Source organism: Camelus bactrianus, chromosome 35 (genome assembly GCF_048773025.1).
Source record: "Camelus bactrianus isolate YW-2024 breed Bactrian camel chromosome 35, ASM4877302v1, whole genome shotgun sequence".
Classification (NCBI taxonomy): Eukaryota; Metazoa; Chordata; class Mammalia; order Artiodactyla; family Camelidae; genus Camelus; species Camelus bactrianus.
In genome coordinates, this window is record NC_133573.1 from 1,416,042 (window position 1) to 1,430,711 (window position 14,670).

The following is a 14,670-nucleotide window of genomic DNA, read 5'->3' on the forward strand; positions in this document are numbered from 1 at the left end:
GTAGGATCTGCAGGGCATCTCCGGGCTGATTGGATGAGGCTGAGGGAGGGTGGGTGTAGGCAGGTTTTTAGATGATTCTTAGGTCTTTTTTTTTTTTTTAACAAAGATTAATTTTTATAAAGTACATGGATGAAGTCTCATCAAAAGGCAAATTCTTACCTGTTACAGCCCCTCTTTTGGTGTTCTGAGACCAATTCCCAGGGGGTTGGAGAGGGGTTTCCCTCACAGCACCAGGCGATCCTCAAACACCAAAAGGGTGTTCAAGAATTCAGCTCGGTTCCGACACCATCTACCTGGAGGCAGAATCAGGTTCCCCTGGTGACGGGCTCAGTCCCACAAGACCATGCCCCACTTCAGATGCCAGCGGCAAGTCCAGGCTGCTCCCTGTGCTTCTGACCCACTGGCTACGGATTGGAGGTTCCCACGACCCCCTCCAACTCAGGATGACTGACGGACTGTAAATCAGAGGCTCCCACGACCTCCTCCTCGGGTTCGATGAATTTGCTAGAGCGACTCACAGAACTCAGGAAACACGTTTCTTACCAGATTACTGGTAAAAGGATGTAACCGGGGAACAGCCAGATGGAAGAGATGCAGAGGACAGGGTACAGGAAAGGGCATGCGGCTCCATGCCTTCTCCGGGGGCACCGCTCTCCCCAGAACTCCCTGGGTTCACCAACCAGGTAGCTATCTGAACTCTGTCCTCTGGGAGTTTTATGGAGGTTTCATTACATAGCCGTGATTCATTAAATCCTTGGCCATTGGCAATTGATTCGACCTCCAGCCCCTCTCCTCTCCCAGAACCCTCTAATCACGTGGTCAGATCTGGCAACCAGCTCTGTCTTCAGGTGGGGTCCAGAAGTCACCTCATTAACATAACGAGACACTTTATCATGCTCACCGCTTAGGAAATTCCAAGGGTTTTAGGAGCTCTGTGCCAGAAATGGGGATGTAGATTAAATATATATATATATATATATATATATATATATATATATATATATATATATATTTATATATCTTACTATATATATACATATCTTATTATAAATCACAATACCACAGTTCCCAAATCAATAAAAACATCTTTACCCTATAAAGACCACACGCTCATGGTCCCTGAAGTGAGAAACGGAATCCCTTCCAGCTTCACCGCGCTGATTCGAAGTCTGAGATATGGCCCGAATCCTGACTTGAAGACTGTAAGTTGATGTATTATTGACTCACTAGCATTAATTAGTTAATAGCATGTTTTCCAAGACAGAAAATATATGCAATATTAAAACTAACTAAACGTGATTTAATTAAAAAAAAAAGCATTCCGATACTTCATACCCTTTTAATGTAACTGTAAGGCCCATTAGTTACAGAATTCCTAATACGAGTTACTCTCATAGGACAGAGGGTTTTTTTTTTTTCAGTTTTATTGAGATATAATTGGCATACATCACTGTATGAGTTTAAGGGCTACAGCGTAGTGGTTTGACTTACATATATTGTGAGATGATTACTGCAGTGCATTTAGTTGCCATCCATAATCTCATCTAGATACAATGAAAAGAGAAAGCAAAACAAAAAAAACCCAAAAAACAAATTTTCTCCTTGTGATCAGGACTCTTAGGATTCATTCTCGTAGCAACTTGCCTGTGTGTCCCACGGCGAGTTAACCATCCCGTGCTGTGTGTTGCATCCCTGATGCTTATCTGTCTTGTAACTGGAAGTTTTTGACCATTTTCCTTCAACACCACCCCTCCCCCCACCTCTGGTCACCACAAGTCTGATCTCTTTTTCTGTGTATTAGGTTTGTTGGGTTTTAGGTTCCACCTGTAAGTGAGATCGTGCAGATGTTGTCTTTCTCTGTCTGACCTATTTCATTTAGCAAAATGCCTTCAGGGTCCATCCGTGTTGTCCCAAATAGCAGGATTTCCCTGGTTTATTTAAGTGGCTGAATAATACTCCATTGTATATATATGCCACGTTTTCTTTATCCAGTCATCCGTCAGTGGACACTTAGGTTGTTTCCACGTCTTGTTATTGTAAATAAGGCTGCTATGACCATGAGGGGGTGCGAATATCTCTTTGACATAGTGTTTTCATTTCCCTTGGATATATTCCCAGAAGTGGGATTGCTCGATCATATGGTGGTTCTATGTTTAATGCTTCGAGGAACCTCCATGCACCAGTTTACATTCCCACCAGTAGTGCACAAGGGGTCCCTCTTCTCCGCATCCTCACCAGCATTTGTGATCACTGAGTCTCCGTCTAGGGCAGCTGGGAGCCATTCACCAAGACAGGGCGTACAGGGGAGGGCTAGATTGCAGTAGCAGGTGATGGCCTCAGCTCTGTTTTAGACTAGCTGATTTGAAGTGACTGTGGAACATCCACGTGGAGGTGTCCAGCCAGCAGTCGAACATCCGCACCCAGAGCCCAGGAGGGAGGCCGAGGCCGGGGATGCAGATTTTGTAACCGAGGCAAACGGGGTGCACGGGTTTGGATGAGAGCCCCTTGAAAGAACGTTTAATGTGAAAAGAGAGGAGAGCTGATGACGGGGCCCTGGAGCCACCTGCACTGAGGGCCTGAGTCCACGGGAGGGACCAGGGAAGCAGCCAGAGGTAGAAGGCCAGCCAGGAGAGAAAGGTGTCGCAGAAACCCAGGAAGAAGTGGGGGAGTAGTCCACAGCACGGAACGCTGCAGGAAGGTACGGGAAGTAAGACGAGGGCAAACTGTGCTTAGGGATCTGGCAATTCAGGGGTCCTTGGTGACCTTCCTGGATGGGGACAGGAAGCAGGTAACTGCAGTAATGGAGGAGTGTCAGACAGGACTTGTGGCAGGTGGTCTCCGCGGCCTGGTGGGAGAAGGGAGGAGAGAGCAGGAGAAGCCCCTGGCAGGGGCACAGGTTCCCGGGAAGCCTCTCCAGCCTCCTGTGCAGGGCAGGTTGGGGTGTGGTGATGGCAGCACTGGGCTGGGTCTGGGGGGCAGGAGAGGCGTGTGGGGAGCCCAGGAGGGACGTGCCCGGTCAGGCCTGGATTTGGAGCCTCTCCCCTCAACCAAGCCCCTCACGCTGGCTGCAGAACCGAACTCTTATTCCAGGAGCCCAGCTGTCATCCTAGGACCATGCAGGCTCCCTCTTTGGAACAGGCTTGGCTTTGAGAGTCCTCCTCTGCTCCCTCCTGGTGTCTTGTCTCTGCTCGTGGGCACGTTTTAGGGATGACCCAGAGAATAAGACTCCTGGCCGATTAGCTCTAGACTAATGACTTCTGGGGTTTGGGGAGGTGGTGTAGTGGCCTCGGAGTCAGACCCGTGTTTGAGTCCCAGTTCCATCATTTAACCTCTGTGGGTCCTCGGTCAGGATGCTTAACTTCTCCAAGCCTCAGTTTTTTCACCTACACAAGGTGGCTGATATCAGCATTCACCTTCTAAAGCTGTGGGATGTGAAGAAATGATCCATGTAAAGTGCTGGGCAGCGCACCTGTGTGTATGGACACCCCTCCGTCACTGTTAGGTGTGGTTGCTCTGGGTGTGTCAGTCCCAGCTGTGCCATCAGGTGGTCTTTTTCGTCTGTATCTGCCTCCTCAAAGTAATGGAACAGCCTTGGCTCCCCATCACCACCGCGAGAGCTGGAAGTGAGACAGTGGAGGGACCCACGTGTTCTCTGAAGCCCTGGCCACGTTCTGTGCGTAGTTAAAGGGACTCCCTCTGTGCCATTCTGGTTGGAACCTTCCTGTGGCAACTGAGCATGAGTCTCTGAGATCAGGATCCCATGACAAAACATCCCTGTCCCTCCCCCCATTTTCCCCTCCTCTCGGCACTTACTACCTTCTAGTACGTTTACTCACGTGTCTTGCTTATTGCCTGTCTCCCCTCACTAGCACGTAGCCTCCGTGAGGGCGGGGATCGCTGTGTTTTGCTCACTGCTCTATCCCTGGTGTCTGGAACAGAGCCTCGCACACAGTAGACGTTAAGTAAGTGTTTATCGAATGAGTGAGTGAGTGAAAGCCCAACAAACTGCAAGCTTTATTCTTACTATTTTTTTTGTTAGCCACCTGGCTCCTACCCCCCTGTTCCAGAATCCTGCACTATTCATAAAACTTGCTCTAGCCGGTTATCATACTGTGCAGTGCAAGCAGATTGCTCTTGGACGGGAAGGGAGGGAACAAATCATCCTGTCCAGGATGGGAGTAGGACATGCTTCACTGAAAAGATGACGTTGAACTGGGCTTTGAAGGATGAACAGGAGTTTTCAAGGTAGAAAAGAGGAGAAAGGGGATTCTAGGCAGAGCCAATAGCATGAACAGAGGAACCTGTGGTGTGAAAGTACGTGGAATGTTCAGGGAACAATGAGGAGTAGCCAGATGTAGAGAATGTGATGTGTGCCGGTGGGCTGGAAGGAGTGAAGTGGACATCTTGGGACGGGGTCTTGCTGATGTATGTAAACATGCCTAAGAAAAGGCGGCAGTAGCTGAGAGCCCAAACTCGGGCTTGGATTTGTCTGGGTTCCAGGCACAGGTGTACTGCTTCCCGCGGCGTGCTTCCGTTAGCTGTGAAGTGGAGAGAACACTAGTACCCACCTTACAGGACTGAAGTGAGGATTAAGCGAGCGACATACATGAGGCACTTAGCACCTGAGCAGAGAAGTGACACAAGCATTCACTATTATTACTGTAGCAGGAACTCCGAATGTTGAGTGCTGTTTGGCACACATATCCATGCACATCTGCAGTGCCGCACATCGCGAGCGGCCCTCGAGGCATGAAGCGATGCTATAACCCGCCTCCAATCAGCGGGCGTAGTTTGTGTTTCTCGGTAGTAGGCATGAATACATATGAGTACAGTATTGGCCAGCTTGACTGGCCTCTCCTGACCACAGGGCTGCGTTTATACCCCGGTGGGTCAAAACTGCGGATCCGTGTGAGATGACGACAAACATCCTTAGGGGCGCAGGGGAAGAGGCACTGCGCTGAGAAATCGCAGGGAGGAGGGTGGGAGGTGCCAGAAGACTGAAGACAGGCAGATGTTTTCACAGAGAAGAAAAAAGTAGATTAAAAATACTACAAAGCATTCTGTGTCCTGCTATTTTCCTCCAGCATTTGGAAAGAGTGCGTGGAGTAGATGGTTCTGCAGCTCTGGGGACGTGGGTGCTCCCCGGGGCCGGCAGCTCTCACAAAGAGCAAGCAGGTCAACCTCACCTGCTCTTTTTTTTTTTTTAAAAGCTTACTGTGTCTAAGTATCTTAGACACGGGTGTCTTAACTTCAGGCAGCCTTGAGCCAAGCCTTGACTGTGTCCTTAGGAATAAGATGAGAAGCTGTAAACAGCCCTTATGTGCAGACAGGTGGATTTACAGCTGGTTTGTAGTCGGACCCAGAGCGTTGATTAAGGAGCAGGGTGGACCCAGAGAGAACTCACCTTTTCTAGGCTTTCCTTCGGTTACTTATTTGCATGACAAATATTAACTGAGCCCTTCCTGTAGGTCTCTGGTGCCAACGGTGTCATCATGGGCCCATCCGGGGTGACATATCTATTGATGTCTTGGATGAAGAGCGAGGAGGCAGATTATCAAATGCGCACATGCTGCCGGGCTGGGAGGGAGGGGAGCCACTCCACCGGGTGACTTGAATCTGCCTGTGGGTGATGGACAGGCAGAACAACGGGCCAAAGCCAACACGATGGAATTAACCACGAGTGAATGAGAAGTCTCGCGTCCAGATTTTTGAACACAGAATGGGGCGACCTGCCTTGGCCTCGTTTTGGGCAGAGGACTTGGAGGTGGGGCTGACACAAACTCCGTGAGGCCCCCGATGCGAGCTATAGGAAGGACCCTGATTAGAGCATGTCGGGGGGCACGTGGCATCGAGGACCGAGCGCCTCACCCTGAGACACACTGAATAAATCCACAGTGCATCCAGGAGCGGGCTGGCGACATGGCCAGGGGGCTGCAGGAAGGTGGGAGAGAGGACTCAGGGTGACTGCGTCAAACGTTTGAAGGTCTACAGTGCGGTTAAAGGAGAGCGAGCTTTACTGATCTGTGTCACTGTCCCCTGCTCTTTGCTCATCAGCGGACACACAGGACCCCTCCCCCCACTCCCCTTCCTTTCTGCAGTTCGGTCATCCCCTCCTTACCTGGCCAACAGTTTCTTTGGAAATGAGAGGATGAAGGCAGGAGGAAGTCTGGGCTGTGGTCGGGGGTGGGGGACCTCCTGTGTACAAATGCTTCACAGCGTCCCAGCCACAGAGCAAGCTTCAGAATAAAGTCACTGCCCTGAGCAGGGCTGTCGCGCTGCTCTTTATGGGACACGAGGAGAACGAGGATGGGTGGGTACAACTGGGATCCGTGGGGTCTCTCACCAGAGCAGTCTCTGTCCTGCCTGCGGGAGTCCTACCCGGAAACCCACAGTGAGGGAGGCAAATGCAAGTACCTCCTGGGGGTTGTCCCCAGACCCCGAGGCTGAGCTAATCACTGCTTCTTCTCTGGGCTCCGGACGCCCCGTGCCCTCCTCACCGCGCGCCTGGCGAGGTGCCTGACCGAGGGGCGTCTGCAGCTCCTCCCCACCGCACCGCAGGGCTGCCCGGGCCTGCTTTCACCTCAGTGCGGGCCCCGCGCCACGCACAAAGTAGATGCTCGATAATGAATGAGTGAATCTGCAGCAGAGCAAATACGCGCTTTTCTGTGTACAGGTTGGAACACAGACTTCCTCGTTCTTTGTAAAAGCAGACCTTTGAATGAGTTTTCCTTGTTACGGGGCTGGACCCAGGGTGGAGGGCGGGGATCAGTATCTACAGATCACACAGCCAGGAAACCCGGAGAGCAAGCTTGAGATTTACTGCCAAGGCCAATGCTTAAGTAAAACCCTTGTCTTAATTATTTAGCCGTAATAAACAAAAGTGTGTTTAGGTGTCATAGCCACAGACGTTCACATATCACATCGCTCTAATGAGGGCGGAAGCCTTTAGAGATAGGGAGAAGCTTGGGTATCCAGTACCGCTCCTGGTCTCAGAAGCTCCGCACGTCCCCCCAGACACGGGCCTGTCTCTGGGTCTGCTCTCCAGGACGGGTTTGGTTCTAGGCCAGTGGGGAGGAGGGGTGTTTCTGGCGATGCTGCTCCTCTTGGGAAGAAAGAATGGGGCGCAGTAGTTACAGGCAGGTGCTTGTTCCGGGAAGTAGAAGGTGCCAGGTGACGGCCCCCACCTCCAGTGCCACCCCGGTCTACCAGGCACGTGTCTATCTGATTCCCTCCCCGTGAAGTCTGTTTTGTAAAAGGCCCACTGTCTCAGGACAAGCCCATCCAGCCACTCCAAATCCTTGGGACTTAGTATTCCGAGCAGATTTCCCTCTTCTTTCTCCATGAGTTAGAATCTGTTTTCACATTAGTAATGAAATTGTGTGTATTTTATTGGCCATCATCCTTGGCTTCCTTGCCGCTTCGGGCTGGCTGGGCAGGCTGCCTCAGGTCCCTTCTCCTCCTGAAGTGCTGAGGTGGGCCAGGTGCTGGAGTTTGCTGCTTGAGACCTTTAAACTGGCAGCCCTCCTGTTCAACGATTTAGCTCGCTCCAGAGAAGGAAGAAGTCGGAGGGGGGAAGGCATAGAGTTTCTCCATCGTCAGGTCAAGGCAATCCAGGTAAGCCTGCAGGACGACTCCGCTGGTGCCCACTGGGGCTCAGCGCCCTGACTGTATCCCGGGATGGCCTGGGGTCCTCCCAGGGGAAGTATCCGGGGGAAGGTCAGTGTCCTCACTGGTCCAGGGGTCAGGTGAGAGGTTGCTTTTCTCCTGAGGAACTCTGTGCAAGGGAAGGAAAGGCCAGAGCCACTTCCGGAGCAGGTCAGAGGCACTCAGCCCAGGGTCTAACCAAGGTCAGAGGAAGCACACGGTACACTCTGTCTAGGGGATGACGTCTTGAAATGGAGCATCTTCTGTGGGAGGAGAGTACAGCCCTCGTGTCAGTGCTGGGGTGGCTTCTGGGGGCCTGTGGGACAGCCCGGGGCCTGTGTCCCTGCTGTCCTAAAGAGATTCTGACTAAGAGGTTTGGCAAATCATAGGATGGACCCTTTAGACGAGTAGGGAGCAACTTAAACTATCAGTGATAGTTATCCCTTACATCTGTATCCACTTAATAATAGGTCCCCAAAGGAAGCGGTTTTGCAGACACAATCTCATTTGATTTTCACAACTACACAGTGGAAAAGAGTACTGTCTGCCCCTCTTTGCAGGTGGACTCCAAGTCCAGTGCTCTCGCGGGATACACAGCTGTCCCTTGTGGCTGTTTGCTGTGAGGGAAGCTGGCCGGGGACTTAATTGGAAGTATTTTAGCTTCAACAAATCTTATTTGATCTGGAGCTTCATTCAAGCTGCCATCAGCAAAGTTACTATCATTACCTATGTATTTAAAGTGGTTAAATATTTAAAGCCATGTCAGCTTTTCCCAGCTAAGGAGGGTCACCAAACACATCAGCCAGATGCCTCCACGGGGATCCCATTGGTGAGTCTCTGCACAGGGAATGTGAGTGGGGATGAGACAGTGGGGTCCCTGAGGGGGAAGGAGGCAGCCAGGTAAAGGGGAACCAGCAGCTCTAACCTGCTTGGCTTCCAAAGGCCTTCTCAAGGGTGCAGTTTTTAAATAATTGAGTTACTGTGGGGCTGGGGCTGTGGCTTTGTCACCGGTGGAGAAGCTGGCGATGGAAAGTGAAGGGTGAGGTGGACAGGCAGAGAATGGAGTGTCTCTTGGGCTGGTGGCACCTATGGACATGATGGTGACCCCAAGGGTGACGGAGGCACTTCCTGGCCTCTGGGGAGAGATCACCAGAGATCTCGCAGGCCTGGGTCGGTGACCGGGAAAAAGTGAGGCAGCTTTGATGTGGGGAAGTGTGTCGCGATGCTTTTAGGGAGGGATAACCCACGCTGCAGAATGCAGGGTCGGGGCACGTTAGTTACCAGGTTTCTTCCTGAGGATGCTCGCGCAGGGTGCAGAACCTGGGTGTCATCAACACAGGGGTCCTTGAAAGGGTTCGGGGGTTGGTGGGAGGTCTTCAGAGTTGGATGCAAAATTGTGAATCTGTGCCTTTGAGGCACAAGGTCGGTAGCATTCATCAGGTTCTCGAAGAGGGCTGTGGCCTCAAAAAGCACCACTCGTCCCTGCGTGGGGCCCTCCAGTGTGTTCCATCACCTGCTCCCACAGCCCGGGGAGCAGGCGCGGCTTTAGGCGCAGCCTCCTGAACGTGCTCTGCTCATTCGCGTTCCAGGGCCTTTGTCGGCTCTGCTCTCTCTATCTTTGCCTCCCTGCCCACCTGCCAAACTCCTGCTCATCCTGCAAGGCCCAGCTCAAGCCTTTGCTGACCCCTCCCCTCTGGGCGGAGCCGACAGACCCCTCCTTTGAGCCATCATCAAACCTTCAGCAGGTTTATCGGAGAATCTACCACTCAGTGTATTAAAATTATTTATTCCTGTGTTTATTTCACCCAGAACACTAAGCATTTCTTGAGGGCAGGGGTGACCCTCTTCCTTTCTGAGTAAACCTTTTGAGTAAACCATTGATAAGATGTGTTAAATTGACCTGAATAAGCCCTTTCAGCCAAAATGGCCACAACAGGTAGGTATCAATAAAAATACTCCTTGGACATTGGAAGAACTGCAACACTGTTGTTACAAGGAAGCTGTGTCCCTCGCCGGTGATGTTTGCTTGGGTTTGGAGCTGACTGCGTTTGACTTACAGGGCAAACAAGGAAGGGAACCATTCCAGGGGGCATCAGAGCTCTGGTCCTGAAGTAGGAGAGGGGTCAGGGCTGGACTCGGACAGCTGGGGAGAACCACTAGAGATGTCGTCGAGGAAACCATATGTGGCCCATTCCACAAATGCACCAGAAAGAGGAAGCCAGGCAGCACCTGGGTGACGGAGGACCCGAGGGCGGGGAGCGCAGCGCAGGCTCCCAGGTGCCTGGCGTGGTGCCTGAGGTGCCTCACTGGGTCTTCACAGCAACCGTCTGCTGGAGGTTCCTGTTGTCTCTCGTTTGTGGGTGGGGAAACTGAGGCAGGGAGGTCGCACGGCTGGCCGAAACCACACAGCTGGTCGGTGGCAGGGTCAGAACTCAGCTGCAGGGGTCCAGCCGCGAGGCAGGGCTTTGCTGTCTCCCGTGGCTGTGCTCTCGGGGCCAGAGAGGCATCGACGAACCAGAGACGGTCGGGGCCGGGCCTGGGGGTGGCCAGACCAGCCGCCTCGGCCGCTCACGCTGCGGGGTGTAATGGTGTAAACCTCAGCCACGGTTGTGAGGAGACATGGGCGTGTTTGCTAAAGAGGGACCGAGAGCACGTGTGTGCGTTATGCAGTCACACCAGAGATGCAGCTCTGCTCACTCCAAACCACCTTGTCGCTAGTCTTTAGAATGTTCTTTTGGCTGAAACTATATTGAATTAATTTAATTGAAGGTTTTTCCCCATGATAATTTTTTTCTTATTATAAAATGATGTATGCTCATTGAAGAGAGTTTAAAAATACAGTAAGGTACACGTAAGAGGGTGGGAATCGCCCATAATCCTACCACATATAATAATGTTAATGATAATAACTGACGTGTGTTGAATACTGTGTTGTGAGCACTATTCTAAGGGCTTTAAGGCACTATTATTATTAACCCTTTGTTATGTGTGACGAAAACAGACTCAGAGAGGTGAAGTAACTTGGCAAAGGTCACACAGCCAGGAAATGATGAGATTTTAACATACACAGGGCTCAGGCCCTTAATGCCCTCTTTTCTTGTGTGAAATAGCAATAGCGATGCATTCGGGAAGGGAGGCGTTGAAGCTGTTCATTACTGGGGTTTGCCTACTCGGGACTCGAGAAATCGTGATTAAAATGGCCCGGTGGGGACCACCAGTTTCAGGAATCTTCAGGTAACGGCACCTAGTGGTTCTTTAACTCAGGCTTTGTGAAGACAGAAAAGGAGCTGAGAACTGCTGAGCTGAGGCTGCGCGCTCAGAGATGAACCAAGGACGGCAGCCTCCCTCCCTCCCTGGCAAGGGGCGTGGCTCAGGGCTGAGCTCCCCTGGGCTCCGCTTTGTGATCTGGTGCCCACACTGTGGCCTGGGTGCCCTCGGTTTCTCCCCTTGGTGCCGCTGTGGCCAATGGCCAGAGTCCTTGGTCCTCCTGAGTTGGTCCAGATGTTGACCCCGAGGCACAGCTGTCCTGTGCTTCTAACGGGGTCCTTGGGGCAGCTTCCTCCCGTGGGAACCAGTGTGCAGAGGAGAAGGGAGGTGCTGGCAGGCAGCACGCCGCACTGAAAGCCTCCCCTTACAGTCCCGCGTGGCCGTCCGTTCCTGTTCGCTTGGTTCATCCCCGGTGGATGTGGGTTTGCTTGTGCATTCCTCAGGATGAGGTCTGGTCCAGAGCAGTGATCAAGGAGGGTGAGGGGGTGGGGCAAGGGTGGCCACGTGAGAACAGACCAAGCAGTTTGGAGGGATTCTTTCTGGAATGGCGGAGAACTTCCTGGGGGACCGTGCCTGCCTGTTTCCTGCCACGCTGGGCGTTTGTGGCTTCTGCACCTGCCGTTCCAACAGCCTGACTCCTTCTCTGAAGAGGTGCACTCAGAGGAAGGGGACTGCGGTCTGGGCGAGAGTCCAGCACCTTGAGGGGGCCTGGGCACAGCCTGTCCCCTCCTGCCTCGGCTTGAGTACCTATGTGTCACTCCCCTTTCTGAGTCACGGATACCGCCCCTCTCCCATAGTCCCCTCCCCACTCTGCGGCTACTAGGAATAAGGGTGGAATTTCAGGGGCTTCAGGCCTCCGTGAACTGGGTGTGAATCAGAAATACAAGGAGACGACTCAGAATCTTGCTGGAGGAACCAAATACCATTTTGTTCTCTCTCTAATCCCAGGCTCTGGGGCCGAGCACAGCTTCAGAACAGCGAGGGGTGGGTGTGGCTTTGCCTGACTGTCCAGCTTAAGTCTCCTGCCCGCAGAGCTGTGGGGGCCTCCCCTGGCAGCCTGGCCCTTGGGCTCTGGCACCACTCCCTCTATATGCTCGTGCCCCCGCCCCTTTGAACGGCAGTCTTATCTGCTTGAAGCGCCCGCCCCTCTCCCCTCCACTCATCCTCAGGAGTCATCTCAGTGGTCATCTCCTCCGTGAAGCCTCACCTGGAAGCCTTTCCTAGAAACAGTTCCGTCTTCTTGCCCCTGGAACACCCTGGGCGTGTGACCACCGCGGCCCTGAGCATCTGTGCTCAATTACTCTGAGATCTCTCTTTGCAGCTGGACTGTGAACCCTACAGGTCAGAGACCTTGCCTCAGGCATGTCTGGCTCCTGGCACGCAGAGGCCTCAACAGGTGGCTGGACAGCTGGAGGGACGCAGAGGGAGGAATACTGTGGAGCTGCTGAGCGGGGCTCAGGCAGAAGCATCAGGGATGGCCAGACGCCCGCACAGACGTGCAGCCTCACACACGCTTTCAGGGCAGCGATCAGGTAAGTGGAGGCAGAAGGAGCTGGGGTGGGGTGGGGGGGGATGGAGGGGAGGTTGGAGCTGCCACGACCAAGCAGGGAAGACTTACCTGTTTCCAGCCACTCAGACGTGGTTTTTTTCCCAACATAAACACTTGGTTTTTCCACTGCAGTATCTTACCTGCGAAATCAGAAAACCTTTCTCAGGGAGAGACCAGAAATTACATGAGTTCATCATTATTATTTTTTAATTAAAAGACAGCAACTGCCCGATAATTTGGAAACTTCAGGCTCCTACCTGCGGTCAACTAATGTGCTGAAATCTGGGTTAAATGTGCTGAATTTCTTTTTATGAGAATCTTTTACTGAACCTGCCCAATGGAGGGAGTCTGGTTAGAGTGTGAGAAACTTCTCATTAGGGGGCCAGGTGTGCTGGATGCGAGGGGATCTGCAACTACCGCTGCCGGGCGCCTGCCAGAGCGGGCAGGGCTGCTTGGTCTCATGTCAGGGTGAGTCCCGAGGGTCCGCGGTGGGGGGCCGTGTCCGGGACGGACACTGGGGAGATGCCCGCACAGGCGTCCTGAGTAAAGCCTTTGCGTGAGTCATCACCTGTTGCCTGGTGCCGGAAGGCACCGAAGCATGATGCTAGTAGTCCAGGCTGCCAGACTCCAGGCCCACGCTCCCTCCCGTACCCTGCCTGGCACCCAGGAGCTCCCTGATGCGTGAAAATATGCATCGTGCCGTGTTATAAGTGCTGGCCGCGGCCGGACTGGAGGATGGACAGGTGGGACAGGTGTGTGTGCTGGGGAGTCTTGCCACCTGTGCAGGGCTCTGGCACAGACACCCTGGAGCAGACGTATGTCCCTGGGCGCCTGCCCCCAGCCCCAACACCCTTTGTGTTGTACCAGCAAGCTTTTTGCTTCGGGGCCAGGCCTTTTGTGTGGAAACATAACTCCACACCAACATTCTAGACCAGAGAAGCATCGCATATTTGAGCCAGAATAGCCCAAAGATCACTCTCCCGGCCCCTGCATTTTATAGACAGGACATCCAAGCCCCGAGAGGCTCGCTGTTTCCTTGAAAGTCACTCAGCAGGAGTGGCGGATTTGCAGGGGAGAAAGGGCGCTCTGCACGGGGAAGCACCTCGGCTCGGGGGCACCTGCTCCCCGGGGGAACCTGGCGCCGTGCAATGCCTGTCGGACACGCAGGGGTGGGTGCACAGCCCAGGCAGGCCCAGCACCGGCTGTCATCCCAGGGACCGGGGCGGGGTGGGGGCGGGGGAGGCTCTGTTTCTTGGCTCTTTCTTTTCAGGAGAAACATGTCCCCCAGGGGGTATTGTTACGTGGTGGTTGTGGACAGACATAAAGTGTGACAAAGGAAGAGGGTTCCCTTCATGGGAGCTGAAGCTTCGTGTTTAAAGGTTGCTGTCTTTTAAAAGGACGTGGGGCTGGAATGGGGATGGGAGAGGCATGGCGAACACCCCCACCCGAAGCCTGGAAAGGTTTCGAGCCACAGAATGCTGCTGGGCTCAGAGCAGAAGCCTGGGACCAGCACAGGCAGAGGCTGAGGAGGGAGGCTGTGGGCGGCTGGTGGAGCTGGGGCTGCCGAGAGAGAGTGGGCTGTAGAGGGGCTGGAGTAGAACCAGGAGACCCCCCGAGAGGCCGTTGTAGCCGTGCAGGCGGGAAAAGTGGCTTAAATTCGGAGGGTCATAGCAGAGTGGGCAGATGCCAGCAGAGTCGTGGTGTCACTGGTGTAGAATCAACAAGACTGGCGTGGGTGGACTGGGAGGATGGGAGTGGTTGGGAGGACGGTGGGGCCCTTGGCAGTGCTGACTAGGAACAGGGTTTGAGGAGTGCTGGGCTGGTCAGGGGGACAGGCTGGGACTTCTCTTTGGAGCAGATTACACTGGAGATGCCAATTAGACAACTGAGCAGAGACGACAGGTCAGCAGTCGGATATCAGTCTCTTGCCCAGGCGGAAGGTCAGGGTTAATTTGGATGTCACTAGTGATGAAGGAGAAAATAAAAGTAATGTAGGAAGAAAACAGAGATATGGAGGGCTGAGGACTGAGCCCGGGCGTTTGCCAATCTTAGAGTCAGGTAGAGGTGGAGAGGCCAGCAGTGGACATGGAGAGAGGGTGGCCAGAGAGAGAGGAGGCCAGCCAGGGCAGGGTGGGGCCACAGCACCCAGGCGGGAGAGGCCAGCTGTGTCCAGTGGTGCTGAGGGGTCACACACAGAAGTGTGCACAGGA

The 14,670-nt window shown here is 53.3% G+C and overlaps 1 protein-coding gene across 1 annotated transcript in view; it reads left to right on the forward strand.

Moving 5' to 3' along the window:
* Positions 1–14,670, forward strand: part of LOC141575976 (uncharacterized) — a 50,245-nt gene that overhangs the window by 14,546 nt on the left and 21,029 nt on the right. The window contains exon 3 of the mRNA XM_074357987.1: positions 12,233–12,443. Coding sequence (XP_074214088.1) covers positions 12,233–12,443 — 211 coding nt within the window. The remainder of the gene's footprint in view (positions 1–12,232; positions 12,444–14,670) is intronic.